The sequence below is a fragment of the Phyllostomus discolor genome, chromosome X (genome assembly GCF_004126475.2).
Source record: "Phyllostomus discolor isolate MPI-MPIP mPhyDis1 chromosome X, mPhyDis1.pri.v3, whole genome shotgun sequence".
Taxonomy (NCBI): domain Eukaryota; kingdom Metazoa; phylum Chordata; class Mammalia; order Chiroptera; family Phyllostomidae; genus Phyllostomus; species Phyllostomus discolor.
The window spans coordinates 65,610,175-65,626,105 of record NC_050198.1 but is presented as its reverse complement, the minus strand read 5'-3'; the positions used below and the strand labels follow the sequence as shown (position 1 = coordinate 65,626,105).

The 15,931-nt window shown below is 35.3% G+C and overlaps 1 protein-coding gene across 4 annotated transcripts in view; it reads left to right on the top strand.

Annotated features, from left to right (window-relative positions):
- DIAPH2 (diaphanous related formin 2) overlaps window positions 1-15,931 on the top strand; it is a 914,500-nt gene that overhangs the window by 361,218 nt on the left and 537,351 nt on the right. For all 4 annotated transcript variants that reach the window (XM_028522433.2, XM_036016530.1, XM_028522432.2 and 1 more), the window contains 2 exons: window positions 11,591-11,692; window positions 13,308-13,402. In XM_028522433.2, coding sequence (XP_028378234.1) covers window positions 11,591-11,692; window positions 13,308-13,402 — 197 coding nt within the window. The remainder of the gene's footprint in view (window positions 1-11,590; window positions 11,693-13,307; window positions 13,403-15,931) is intronic.

Here is a 15,931-nt window from a genome sequence, read left to right as displayed (position 1 = left end):
AGAGAGAGGGAGAGGGAGAGAGAGAGAGAGAGAGAGAGGGAGAGGGAGAGAGAGAGAGAGAGAGAGGGAGAGGGAGAGAGAGAGAGAGAGAGAAACATCAATGTGCGGTTGCTGGGGGCCGTGGTCTGCAACCCAGGCATGTGCCCTGACTGGGAATCGAACCTGCGACACTTTGGTTTGCAGCCTGCACTCAATCCACTGAGCCAGGGATAAACCCCCATACTCCATCTTAAACCCATTTAGTCCTGTCCATGTGTCCTTTATACATGTTCCTGACAACCCTTCCCCATTTCCCCATTACCTGCTCCCACCTCCCCTCATTACTGTCAGTTTGTTCTTTATTTCAATGACTCTGGTTATATTTTGCTTATTTGTTTGGTTTGTTGATTAGGATCCACTTATAGGTGAGGTCATATGGTATTTGTCTTTCACTGCCTGGCTTATTTCACTTATCATAATGCTCTCTAGTTCCATCCATGCTGTCTCAGAGGGTAGGAGCTCTTTCTTTCTTTCTGCTGTGTAGTATTCCATGGTGTAAATATACCACAGTTTTGTGATCCATTCATTTACTGGTGGGCACTGAAGTTGCTTCCAGCACTTGTCTATTGTAAATTGTGCTGCCATGAACATGAGGGTGCATAGGTTCTTTAGAATTCAATGGCAAATTATTTTATTGTATCTTCCTTTCTCTTCTCTTCTAACATTGTGATAACTGCATTTATAAAAGGGGAGAAAGTCAATGGTATGTCATTAATTTTAATATCTATTATGTGCATACATGTTTTTAATTACTCGTAAAATTCATTATTCCTAAAACTTCTATGTATATAGCAGAGCGAGAGATTATAGGAATATATGGCAAGATTCTTGCTGTCACGTTAATAATTGATTTAAAAATAAACCAAGTATTCATTTAGTATCCTTCGCTTTTCCTTAAAATCCCATTACTTGTCACTATTATGAGCCAAATTGTTGACCTAGAATTGCCTTTAGTGTGAGATCCTGACCTTTAGAAGAAATTAAAAATAAGAGTTCCATTGGTTACTGTTGATGATATTTACATTTTCAGTTTGGGGAGTATTTATTGATCTGTTAGGGTGTTATGTGCCTTAGAGCAGTTCTTTCAAACCTTACTAATATTTAGAACTACCTTGGGAGTTTTTATGAGATGCAGGTCCTGAGGTGGTACCTATCGTTATTCTGATATTCTGATTCCATTGTTATGGGTGTGTTCTAATCCAGATTACAAGTCGATGTGAGTATAAGGAAGGGAAGGGGTTTGATGACAGATATTCTACATTTTTAGTGGTATAACAGAGAGGGTGATAAACTGGGAAGGAAAAGGGTTATGAGTCTGTTGGTCCTAAAAACAGGATAACTTTAAGCTTATTTAAATTTTGTTCTTGTCATGTCTTTTCACATTTTCAAAGTAGCCTCAAAGGTTGCTTACCAGTTTCAAATAACAATCCCCAACATATTAAACTTGACGTTAAAAAAAGAGAGAAATGAAAAGTTTAGGTGCTTCCTCTCCTAGCCTTCTCAGTTTTTTTAATGCTTTGATATCTCTCAACAGAATACAATGATGTGATTTTGTGAAGTAAAGAAAATTATAGCTAAAAGGTAAAATTGAAACTAGTTGGAAAGCCAAAGAGAAAACAGAGACAAAGGACTATGGTTGTTTCCCATTGAGCTCAACTGGCAAAAAAAAACAAAAAGCAAAAAACAAATTGAAATACTCAATAATATTTTCATGTATATAAAGTAAGAGAACTGTATTATATAAAATTCAAGGTTCTGATTTATCTTTTTTAATAAAATTCAGATTTTCATCTTTTCATAAAGCAGCATTTCCCAAGTGAAGCATTACCAAACATTGTAGCTCCTTATAAGCTCTCATTCTACCTAGATATTGATGGGATGGTAGAAACTAATTTTATGATTTTGTTAGAGCTGATTTATCTTTACAGTCACTTTATATGTCCATATAATAAAATCATAGGAGACTCTATGGGGAAAAATAGGAGACAATTATACTTTGGGATCAAATCATTGATCTCTGTAGGACTGACACATTTAAAAATCATGAGGAGCCCTGGCTGGTGTGACTCAGTGGTTTGAGTGTAGGTCTGTGAACCAAAGGGTCGCTGGTTCAATTCCCAGTGAGGGCATATATCTGTCTTGTAGGCCAGGTCCTCAGTGGAGGGCACTCTAGAGGACCACACTGATGTTTCTCTCCCTCTCATTCTCCTTCCCTTCCCCTCTCTCTAAAAATAAATAAACAAAATCTTAAAAAAAGTAAAAATAAAGCATACAGAGTTAGAAATGTTTTTTATTATGAGAACATTATTTGAAAACAGAATTTTTCATTGATAATTATAGTAAGATAAGTTCTAGATGCTATTTTGTAAGGAAATGTTTGAACATTTTCAAAGGTTGAAGTGAGAATAAATTGATCTCAGCTTCAAAAGGAAGTAGTTAAAAGACAAGGCACTTACTGAGCATCTTTGATGTCAGGGGTTGGCAAACTATGGAAGGGATATCCGGCCAGCCACCTGTTTTCCTGTGTAAGGTGTGCATTGCTGCCATGCTCCTTTGTTACTTATTGTTTATGGCTGCCTTCATGCAACAGTGCCAGAGTTAAATAGAGTTGTAGTATAGACCGTATGACTTGTAAAGCATAAAGCATTGACTATCTGGCACTACCCAGAACTCCCACTTACACAGTTCCTAGAATTTGTCTCAGCTGCTTTTCAAAGGACCTCTTGGTTCATTGCAGAGGCCTATGATAGTGGAGGTGATCACTACTCATTAGCTAATGCTCTTTGACTTAGGCATCCTCATCAAACCTATGCCTTTTTATGAGCATATTTATCCACTCTGTACAACCATTTTTTAAAATCTGCTGACTTCTTTGAACCCGTGGGTCCCTGGCATAATCTCTAAGCCTCCCCTTACTCTAGTTCTTCATCCATAAATTACACAAAAATCAGTTTAAAAGTCTGGACCAGGTGGAAACACATACCTTAAGCTGGTGCTTCTTCTCTAGTTCTGTTCCACCTTCCCCTGTCAAATATTAAAAAATGAATAACACCAGCACCCCCTATAGGGATCACTGAACACTAAACTCAGAAATGCAGTTTAGTGTTCAGCAAGCAAGCAAGAATTCTAAGCCATGGGTATAAAAAGAAACCACAGCTTTGATTTAGTACTCTAGGATGCACAGCAGAATATTTGGTTAGACCACAAGGAAGAGCTCTATGAGGGATTTTGAACCATGGATATGTTCACCATCTCCATAGAACTTCTTATCTTGAATTATTTAGTAGTAAATTATGGGAGACACATATGAATCTCATTCTGTATCAATGGGGAATTATGGAGCTGTTAGCAACATCATAGACTTAGGGGTGAAACAGCCTGGAATTGATTCCTAGCTCTACTATTTAACTTTTCTCTCAGATGTTTGACAGCTTTCTGGAGACCTCAGTTTCCTTTTTTTGTAAAATTGGAATAATAATACTGTTATGGACTAAATGTTTGTGTCTCGCCAAAATGTATATCTTAATGCCCTAACCTCCAGTATGGCTGTATTTGGAGATGGGGTCTCTAAGGATGTAATTAAGGTAATTCAGGTAAAAAAACATGGGCAATCAAACCACTAGAATTAGTGTGTTTATAAGAAGAGACACCAGAAAGCTAGCTTACTCATTCTGCCTCTGCATATGCACCAAGGAAGGGCCATGTGAGCACAAAGTGCAGTCGTAGCCATCTACCTCACCAGCACCTTGATCTTGAACTTCCCAGGCTTCATAACTATGAAAAATTTCTGTTGTTTAAATCACCCAGTCTGTGGGATTTTGTTATGGCATCTTGAGCAGACTAATACAAATATCTACCTTGCACAGTTCTAGGAGAAGCCATCCAGTGCAGTTCCTGATAATGGTTGTACATTGACTCTTAATCATTACGTGTATCCAGTATTATCCCAGTTCATAAGAGTCTGTGGATAGAAATGTAATTACAGAAACTATTGTGTAAATAATGTACCTGAATTCATCTTGCAGGAACTAGTCTACTCCAGTTCTTCACAACTGGTTTAAGAATTCTCCAGGCCAGGCCTACTTATGTATATAATGACTTGATAGCCCTTGAATTTTATATGTTCAACCTTCAGAGTATCCTTTGCAGATGCTATAATTCAGTGAAACTGTTAAATTTCCTTTCATATAATGAATTCAGGCATTTTTACAGACATTATAGTACTGTATACCAACTAATATTTCTGTTTCTGTGCTATTGCTATTTTTGTCTGTATAGAAAACATTTGTGCAGGTATTTTAATATTTTATTGCAATTTGACTTCCTTTCATAAATTATAAATGGCAAATAAGAAAATGAATGTGTTGATAGTAGTAATAAGAAATATGGGTATTAGGCATAAGACATCAGTGAAGAAGATGGAATTTGTTAGGCATATTGACAACAATGAATCTTTAAGCCCCCAACTCCACCCCAGAATGCATAATATGTGTGTTGTTAAAATATTTCTTATTTGTATTTCACTTATACATTACAATATGCCTCTATGGCTAGGCCATGGTTTGGTATGTGTCACTTCATTCCTCCTCTGCCCTGCTGTTTGATCATGTTACTCGAAGCCTGGGCTATGTTTCTGTGCTGCAACATGAAGTGCACAAATAAGTTTTCTTTTAACTTGTGCCACAAAGCATCCCTATGCATTTACATATTAGAGACATTTTAGTGACAAAATCATTTAGTTTCTTCTTTGTTTTGTTTTTCTATTCATTTTCTAGTTGACAGTATATTTACATGGCCTAAAATTGGAGAGCTAGAAGGATACCATACAGTGAATTTTCTTCCTCTCTCTTCTCTCATTTAGTTAGTTTCTTCCCTAGAATTAATTAATTTAATACATTTCCTGTGAACCTTCCCAGAAACACCTTATCCATATACCAGCAAATACATATAAATATTTCCCTCTTGTTCTTTCATAAACAGGAACATGTACTATGTAGTCTTGTATACCTTATTTGCTTCATTTAACAATATTTACTGAAGATCACTCCATAGAGAACTTCCCTGATCATGAATATAGTAGCTGAGTACTCCACTGAGTGGGCATGCTACAGTTTACCCCAACAGTCATCTAATGATGAGCTTTTGGGTTATTTCAAATATTTTGCTCTTCTAAATAATGCCCAATATATCAGAATTTATTTCCAGTTGATGAACATTTATCATTTGTTGCTATTAATAATAGTGGAATACATAACCTTATACATCAGTTCTTATGGACCTATGAGAATATATATGGAGGACAGATGTCAAAATAATTGGAATGCCTGTTCTTTTCCAGGCACAGTTTCAGGTGCTAGAATGTAACAGTGAACAAAATAGTCACAAATAACCTCTTTTTAACAGAGCTTATGTCAAAGTGGAAGGTGTAGAAAGTAAACAAATACTACATGTATTTTGTCACCTGGTTGTAATTGCTATGGAGAATAATGAAGCAGACAAAGGGAAAAAGGAGTGCCAAGAAGGAGGAGTTGCAATTTTCAAGTGCATCTTCAAGAAAGATCTCTACGAGAAAGTGAAATTGAACCAAGATCTGAAAGAAGTGAAGGAAGATCTTGGGATGATATCACATCAAGTGTAAAGGCCTTGTTGTGGGAGTTGTTCTGGTACATTTGAAAACAGCAAGGTACTTACTGTAGTGGAATACAGTGAATGAGAGGAAAGAGGTAATAAATGAGGTCAGAGAGGCTAAGGACACTGCATTAAATATAAAGTAGGACATTCTATGCCATTGTAGATGTAAAAAAGTTTGGATTTTACCCTGAATAAGACAGGAAGCCATTGGAGGATTTTGAACAGAAGACAAACATTATTAATTAATTGATAGTATATAGAGAAAAAGGACAAAGGCAGAATGGTGATTTCTTTTTAGGCTGCTGCAATAACGTAGGCTTGAAGTCATGGTGATTTCAAATCCTTAGAAGTGGAGGTGATAAGAAGTGATGAAACACTGCATTTGCCCAAAAATGTGATATGGCCTGTGAGAAAGAAGAGTAATTGTTGACTCCACATTTGTTTGCTTAATTAAACTTAGGGCTGGATTGCCATTTATTGAAGAGAAGACTAAAAATCACATATGGTATATGCTAAATCTGAGAGGCTTCTTAGATTTTCAAATGGAAATATCCAGAATATGAGAAGTTTCTTTATGAGACATAGTTTCCCAGGGGTCTTTTATTTGGAAAAAAAATCTCTCTGAGGTCTACAACACTGAGTTTATTCTAGACATGTTCAGGTATATATGTAACCCAGACTGAAAAATCCTACATTGTCAATTTGAAATCATGAGTACAAATAGTCTGGGGTATTATCTGTTCAGACTTGCTAAGCAAGGCTTAAATAAATTGTGTGCAGAATTATACCAGTAAGAGAGGGACCACATTAAAAAAGAAAAGCCTAGATAAGATGAACATCCAAACCGTATTCTCAATAAGAATTGCCCTTTTAGCTTAGCACTACTAAGTTTTATCATACTGATTTCTACTGTTATGTTTTCCTTAGTACTCACTCCTCTTTGACACACATAGCCCTTGGGATTCATTGCTGGACTTAACTGATCTGTGACATGAATTAGGAAATGTAACATAATAGGAGGTTATCTGAATGCATGAGGTGCCCAGAAAAACATCAATCCATACTTACAAAGCCAGAGCCAACCTAACAGTAGAGGGATTAACTATAGCTTTTTAGTAAGGTACTTCATATCTGTTAAATGTTAAAAGGAAGAACTCCCACAACCTCATTTGTCAAATACTATACCAGGTTGAGGTTACTGCAGTTTTGTTATTTAAATTGTCACTTCAAACAAGGAAAATTCTACCTAAAACCTCTAACCCAACTTTATTTGTTCTTCCTAAAATATACATTGCCTGCTGAGTTGTTGAGGCCTGTTGAAAATATATATTAGCACCCTGTTTGGTGTGGATTGAGCACTGGCCTATGAACCAAAAGGTCACCAGTTTGATTTCTGGTCAGGACATACATATGCCTGGGTTGTGGGCCAGGTCCTCAGTAGTGGGCGTGCGAGAGGCAACCACACATTGATATTTCTCTCCCTCACTTTCTCCTTCCCTTCCCTTCTCTCTAAAAATAAGTAAATAAAAATATTTTTGAAAAAGAAAACATACATTAGCTAGTGGATGTCATTAAACATAGTGTTATGGTGACATTTAGTGGTTTTCAGTAATTGGCTTAATGAACAGGTGTACAAGTATATTGGTTGGGCAGATGTTAATTTGCAGTAACATGTGCTGCCTGATTTGGGGGGTTCTTGTCTAAACTACAACCAGTAAGATTTGTTTCTTAATTAAGACATCATTACAAAGTATGTGTGTGTGATTCCCAACATCAGAACCATTACTCTTGTTTAATGTGCAGTAAACTTTGAGAACACTCCTGGTAATGCCATTCCTATGGCTTCAGGTACTATGCAGGTGTCAGAATGAAATCTTCCTTTCTGTGGGATGCCTTTGTTAGTGCACATCTGCAGGCAACACAGAGAGGGGGCACTTTCCATCTGTGATAAGCAGCACGTAAGGGGAGATTGAAATGCAGTCCCTTAGTCCATACTGCATCAGTTTTTCCTCTCTAGGTTTGGTAAACAAATGTGTTATTCCTCACAGAATAGATTTAAAAACCAATTGCAAAGAAAATTGTGCTTGCTGACCAAACTGACTGATCTTTACCTGTATTTTTTTATTATTTTCTCCCTATTGTTTCTGATTCCTATCTATACTTGGTCCTTGAGATTGCCAAAGCTAACACTTCATACATTATAAAAAGGGATAGGTTTATTTATGTAATTTAGTCATATCATTTTTATTTTTATGTTGAAAAATAGAAATTTGCAAAGGCTAATATAGCAAACACCCATGTACCAGGATCCTAGAGCGAACAAATATTAACATTTTCTCATTTTTACTACAGCTCTTTGCTTTTAAAGAAGTGAAACATTAGAGATAAAGTGAAAGTTTCCAAGGTTCTACTCATTCCATTATCACTTTGCTCCCCTAAGACAAGCACTGTCTTAATGTATCTTAATGTTAGTATATCTTTAATAATAATGCAAATGTTTTTATTATATCATCTTCTTAGACAGGATTTTATAATGTTTCATTATTATTTGGTTGACTAACAGTGCCAATTTATGTTCTCAAATTAATGTAATCCATTGGATTCAAACCAAGTGGTTGTATGGTTTTTCATATGCACAGGGAGAGTGCATTTGACTGGAGGCCTCATGTTGAACCTGAGTCCCATAGGGCCATTGATGACAAAATGACTTCTTGAAGTTATGGTATTGAGACTTAAAATCTCTTCAGTCTCATCCAAGTAATTTCAAATAATTATGGAATCTCTATAATTTATTTTAAGTTTTTAATTAATTTATATTTTATTGTTATAAGCACATTTAACAAGAGCTATACCCTCTTAACAAATTTTTAAGTGCACAGTATAGTTTACTGTAGGCACAATGCTGTACTGCAGATCTCTAAAATTTCATCTTGTATAACTGAAACTTTATTCCATTTGAACTGGCTCGCTATTCCCCCCACCCTTCAACCCCTGGCACCCACTGTTTTACTCTTTGTTTCTATGAGTTTGACATTTTAGGTTGTATATATCAGTAACATAAAAAGCATTTAGATTACTTATGTAAACTCTTTATCTTTCTGTGATTTTCTTATTTTACTTAAGATTAATGCCCTCCAGGTTCATCCATGTTGTTGCATATGGTGGGGTTTCCTTAGTTTTAAAGGCTGAATGATATTCCAAACTGGGTGGGCATGTGTGTGTAACATTTTTATTATCCATTCATTCCTTAATGGGCATATCAGCTGCTTCGACATTTTGGCTATTGTGAATAATGCTGCAGTAAAGATGGGAATGGAGATAACTGTATGAGATCCTGATTTCATTTCTCTTGGATATATACCCAGAAGTGGGATTGCGGGATCATATGATAGTTCTATTTTTAATATTCTTGAAATCATCATACTTTTTTCCTAAGAGGGCACACCATTTTATATTCCTACCAATAGTGTACAAGGGTTTCAATTACTCCACATTCTCACTAACACCCCTTTTTTCATAATAGCCATATAAAAAGATGTGAGGTGATATCTTATTGTGATTTTGAATTTGCATTTTCCTGATGATTAGAAACATTGAACATATTTTCTTATATCGGTCATTCATTTGTATGTCTTGTTGGAGAAATATCCATTAATTTTTTTTCATTGTTGTTTTGTTACATTTGTCCCAGTATTCCCCTGTTGCTCTCCCCCGCCCTGCTGTCTCAGCTCACACGGTTGATTCCCATCTTGTTTTGCATGTCCATGGGCCATTTGTACTTGTTCCTTGAATAGACAGACCCTTGCCCTTCTTGACCCTCTTATCCCCACCCCTCCCCTCTGGTCACTGTCAGTTCTTTATTTCCATATCTCTCGCTCTGTTTTACTTATTTGTTTGTTTTGTTCATTAGGTTCCTTTTATAGGTGAGATCATATGGTATTTCTCTTTTGCCACCTGACTTATTTCACTTAGCATAATATTTTCTGGTTCCATCCATGCTGTTGCAAAAAGTAGGAGTTCCTTCTTTCTTTCTGCTATGCTGTGTAAATGTACCACAGTTTTTTGATCCACTGATTTATTGATGAGCACTCAGGCTGTTTCCAACACTTGGCTGTTTTAAGTAATGCTGCTATGAACATTGGGGTGCATAGGTTCTTTAGAATTGGTGATTCAAGATTTTTAGGGTACAATCCTAGCAGCATATCAAAAGGCAGTTGCATTTTTAGTTTTCTAAGGGAATTCTATACTGTTTTTCACAGAGGCTGCACCAGTCTGCATTCCCACCAACAAACAGTGTGCTAGGTTCCTTTTCTCTGCATCCTCACCAGCATTAGTTGTTTATTGATTTGTTAATGATGGCCATTCTGACTGGTGTAAAGTGGTATCTCACTGTAGTTTTGATTTGAATCTCTCTGATGGCTAGTGATGCTGAGCATCTTTTTATATACCTTTGGACCCTCTGTGTGTCCTCCTTGGAGAAATGTCTGTTCAGGCCCTGTGCCCATTTTTTTTTAATTGGATTGTCTTCCTGGTGTTGAGTCATGTGAGTTCTGTATATACTTTGGAGATCAAACTCTTGTCCGAGGTATCATTGACAAATATGTTTTCCCATAAAGTTGGTTCTCTTTTCATTTTGATGATGTTTCCTGGCCATGCAGAAGTTTTTTAATTTGATGTAGTCCAATTCATTTACTCTTTCCTTTATTTCCCTTGCCCTAGAAGATATATCTGCAACAATATTGCTGCATGAGACATCTGAAATTTCCTGCCTATGTTTTCCTATAGAATTTTATGGTGCCACAGTTTATGTTTTAGGTTTTTATCCATTCAGAGTTTATTCTGGTGTATGATGTAAGTTGGTGATCTATTTTCACCTTTTTCCATGTACTATTCCAATTAACCCAACACCATTTGTTGAAGAGAGTATTTATACTCCATTTTATGCTCTTGCCCCCTTTGTCAAATACTAATTTACCATAGAGACTTGGATTCATTTCTGGGCTCTCTATTCTGTTCCATTGATCCATGTGTCTGTTCTTCTTTTTTTTTTTAAGATTTTATTTATTTATTTTTAGAGAGGGAAGGGAGGGAGAAAGAGAGAGAGAGAGAAACATCAATGTGCGGTTGCTGGGGGCTGTGGCCTGCAACTCAGGCATGTGCCCTGACTGGGAATCGAACTTGCGACACTTTGGTTTGCAGTCCGTGCTCCATCCACTGAGCTACGGCCAGCCAGGGCTTGAGAGTTACCTTCTTAATACACTATAAATGTATCTTTTATTCTAAGAAAGCAAATAGTACTAAAAAAATGATGAGAGAAACAAAGGTAGCTTACTCAAAAGACCCTGTCTTTGAAGTTTGTTAACTATGTGTATGCGAATGTGTGCTAGTGTTGTGCAACTTGCAAATGGTTCATATCTATTTTTCAAAGCAGTGTTTGCAGGAATTTTTATATGGCAACTTGTTTAGCAGTTAAAGTTACCTTAGGTACTTTAAAGCAATTTCACTAAATGAAAGACATGCCTAAATTTTAACATAATGTACGATAAATGCATGTCTTTTCCTCAATTAGTCCAAATTAGGGAGATTTTACAATTAATTCCAAATTAGGGAGATTTTACCAGTGCTGCTTGTAAGGTACCTGGTAAAGTAGTAATTAATGTTGCACATTAGTTAAAAAGCACCGATTGATTTTTGGTTCTATTTGGCTTATCTTTTCTGCTTAAGTGCTCATATTTAATTTGTAGAGAAACCTCTAAAGAGGTCTATATTTTTATGTTTATCCTCTTACTCGAACTAATGAAATAAACACATTTATTGATTTTGGCATGAGCTTTATTAATGAAGTTAGTATGCCTTGCAAATGTTATTACATGTACTTGGACTAGTGCCATCATTGTTTATGAATCAATTTTTCTTTCAGTTCAAAAGAATGCAGAAGCTTTAGAAGAGAAGAAGACCCAACCTGCAAAGAAGAAAGTGAGAGAGTTGAGAGTTTTGGATCCCAAAACTGCCCAGAATCTGTGTATGTGAATTTTCCTGCCTAAGGGGTGATGGAGAGAGGGTGGTTTTTGAATGTATTTAAACAGAATTGTAACTTCTTTGAACAGGTATATTTAGCATTTACTAAAAACAAAATTCTGTGTAAACATGATTTGGTTTGTCTTTTTGTCATTCAGCCAGAATGGAAGCCATCATAATTTAACGTTCCTCAGGCTTGATGAAATTTATAAATAATAAAGCTTTGGAAAGTACTGATAATTAGGCATTGTTAGAGGATTCAATGAGATATAAGGCAGAGTTGAAAATATTGGTATTTCTTTTCTTTCTGCATAGGCTTGGGAATGAGAGTTTTAGAGCATTCACTAATCATATTGGACAAATCCTTTTCTGCTATTCCTTTACATTTGAAGTAATTGTGATGTGAGCTACTTAAATTATCAACTACTGTACTTTAAAACTGGTCACTAAACCTTCAGGCCTTTGACAACCAGCCAGACTTTAGTGTACTTTTGCTGAACAGCTGGACAGTTAAAGCCATCATTTAAGTAGGCCTTTAGTTTTACTTTGATAAATTCTCCCCTCTGTATTGAATTTAGCATATTTTTTGTCATCAGAGTAGACTGTGTTTATATTCTGAGGCTACTAAAACACTATGCATGAAAAATTGCAACACATCAAGCATTTCTAATTACTCAATGAGATGCCATAGGAGTTTATTTTGTTAAAGAATGTGCTATAGGGAATCAGATTAAAATAAACAACTCATCATTCTCCTGTCAGTCAGAATGCTGCTGTCATAAAAGCAGTCGCCTAATAGCTCTTGTGAGTGTGTATAATGCTTATCTGACAGTACATTTTCTTTATAAAGTGGATGTTCAGTATGTTTTTAAAAACACAGTATGATCTTAATTGCTAGTTGGTATCTGTCAACATTATTAATTTTGATTATGGTTATCTCATTTGGTGTTTATTTCTAGGTAATCATGTGCATAAACAGTAAGGATTTGTTTTTTTAAGTCTCAGTGAAGTCATGTGGGTCCTTTCATGGAAAAAAAAATTCTTAGGAATATATTCCGGTTCTGATGATAAGAACACACAAATGTTCTTTAAGAAGTATGTTTAATGGAGGTTAAACTGTAATGTACTGTTGGAAAAAATACCTTCTGAGTTAAGTGTAAGCTTTGTAGATGTAATTTAATTAATTAAACTCAATATGACAGAATATATACTCAATAAAGATATTGACAAGGGAAATCGAAATCCAACATATAAAGCAACTAACAGTACACCACATGAATGTCAGCAGGAATGCAGAAAGCAATGATGATTCAGACATTTAAATTTTCTCTTATATATGAGAACTACACAGTAGATTGATATGCTTTTCTTGTATTTGGTTACTTTATTGTCATTCCTGAAGAGTGCTGTGTTGGAATCATTTTACTTAGGCCATTGTACTTAGATGAATTGTACAGTACATTGAATGGGAAGTACTTTTGTTTGTTCATAACTCTATAAATTAATATTAGTGACAGAAGTTTCAAAATTTGATTCTGTCAAATGAGAATCCGGCATTTATTAGAATGTTAAAATTTGGATGCTGTTCTGTTTTTACTAAACTCTAATTTTTATTTTAGCTATCTTCCTCGGATCATATCGTATGCCATATGAAGATATTAAAAACATCATTTTGGAGGTCAATGAAGACATGCTGAGTGAGGCCTTAATTCAGGTAACTTGCATATTTTCTTTTTAAAAAATCATTTTCATGGGTGTTTCTAGGTTCCTGAATGGAGTTGTAAGAAAGTGTTCTTCTGTACTTGGGTAGTAAAATAAGGAGTATCTAGCTGTGTTGGTAGTCAGAGGACTCAATGTAGGAAGGAGATTCATGTTCTACTTTCATTTCTGCCATTCATTAGATAAGTATTTTTTTTTAATTTAAGTTTATGCATATGTAGTCATATCATTCCGGTACTCACCGTAAGGAAAATTGGATGTCATTATCACATGGACTCTGTAAAGTAGACATTGTTATTATCATTCCTTGGATATAAAAGAGGAGAGGCCAACACTTTAAATGGCTTGGTCAAGATCAGTGGGTAAATGGGAAAATTATGCTTTCTTAGGCACTTAACATCTGCTGGGGATTGTGCCAAGCACTTTATATATTTTCTCTCATTGAATCCTACAACAATTTTGTGAGATAAGTATTAATATTTTCATTTTATGAATAAGGAAGCTGAGCCTTAGAGAGATTGCCTATTGTCTCATGGCTGGTAAGTGGCAGGGTAGCAGAGCTGTGCTTCAGAACAAGGTCTATCATGACTCTAAAACCAATGCTGTTTTCTTTTTTTAATGTTTATTGATTTGAGAGAGAGAGAGAGAAGGGGAAACATCTATTTGTTGTCCCACCCATTTATGCATTCATTGTTTGCTTCTTGTACGTGCCCTGACCGAGGATCAAACTCACAAGCTTGGTATATCAGAACAATGATCTAACCAACTGAACTCCCTGGCCAGGACCACTGTTCTTTCTATTCTATTATTTTGCCTCCTGTGGGCAAAATATTCCGCTTGTTATACCTGTGTGCCCTCATCTGAGATCACAGGGTTCCTGTGATGATTAAACCAAATAAAATGCTTTCTAAAATAAAGCAGTATAGAAGATCTAACATGTTATTAGAAATCCTGGTATGCCTTGTCCTGTCTGGTTTAATTTCTAGAAGGAAACACTGCAGAGATTTTTCATACAAGGGCATGTTTATTATAGTTATTTTGTGGTGGTTGTTGCTTGTTTTGGAGCCATGCAGTTTGCTTTGATTTTACGAAGATGGAGTAGTTTGTGCTGTAATAATTTTGCCATAACTTCCTCAGACTGTGTCTAAATGTCAGAGAATCAACATTTGTCATTTGAGCCTGCTGTGTTTATATGAAATTCTGTTAGCCTAAAAGTAAAAAAGTTCTTTCAAAGTGAGAGGCAAACTAGTATTTTTTGAGATCAATAAGAATATCTATTCTGGAAACACTGATTCAAGTAGAAGCCCAATTTTTTGAATTTAGGCACAAAAGGTAACGAGTATTTATGAGAAAGGGAAGGGGAACAATTAGGTCAATGGAAGGAAGAAATTTCTATTGGTGAAGATAACATAACACACATGGTGATAATTATAGACAATGTTTTTAATGACAACTAATCCAGTAGTCATCATCCCAGTAGTCATAATAATTGCTTTTTTAGCTTTTATTAGCTTTAGCTTTTATTAGCTTATTAGCTTTACAAACAGGTCTCTTAGGCATGGTCTGAAGGTTATTTAACCATATTTTACAAAAACTTCCTGAGGATTTGAGACATAAGTTGTGCAAGACAGTTCCTCTGGCATGGCAGCTTTAGCTCTATTTTAAAGTGGCTCCCTTCATATTATTGATTATAGTCCCTTCATTTTGTAGTGGAGGCTTGCATTACAGTTTACTTCATATATATGTTTTAAATATACAGATATTCACTTTCCAAAGGTTTAATGAGTTGATTTAGGCTCTTTATTATACTGACACATTTATATTAATCTCATTAAGAGTCACACTTTGCTAAGAAATCCCCTTGTGGTAAAATGTTTAGGAAAGCATTTTTCTCTGTGGAACCAGCAAGTCCATACATAGCACTCTGAAATGGAAAACCGATCACATTTCTCCTGTCCCACTTAGTTCCACAGTTCTTTGCACAGTAGTCAGAATGAGCAAAGAATGAAACCTAAATGTGATCTAGTTCTCCCTTTTTTCTATTGGATATTTTAAATTTAAACTACAAAAGGCAAACAAATTTCTGACTCCTACTGAATAATTGAAGCTTTTTCGTCTTTTATGTATAATCAAATTATAGTAAAGTAGAACAATATTTTGAAGAATTAATCAATGTAGTCATTTTTTTACCCTTTAAAACTGTGTAGTTTTTTCTTTATATGCATTGATAAAAGAATAATGCAAACATACAGACTACTACTATGGTATTTATTTCCCAGTAACATTAAAAACTATTATTTTTTGAACAACAATTAAAATTTTTTTAAAAAAACTATTATTTTTTAAGTCATGTTTAATTTTAGGGAATATAAGAAGAGAAAGATTCTCACTATGAATGGTCCTCTATTCTACAACAAGGTTTCAACATGTGTATATAGAAATGCATTACCTGGAATTTTTTAATGTTTCACTTTATTTTCTGGCATAAACAGTATATATTTGTTTCTCTCTTTCAGTTGAGTAA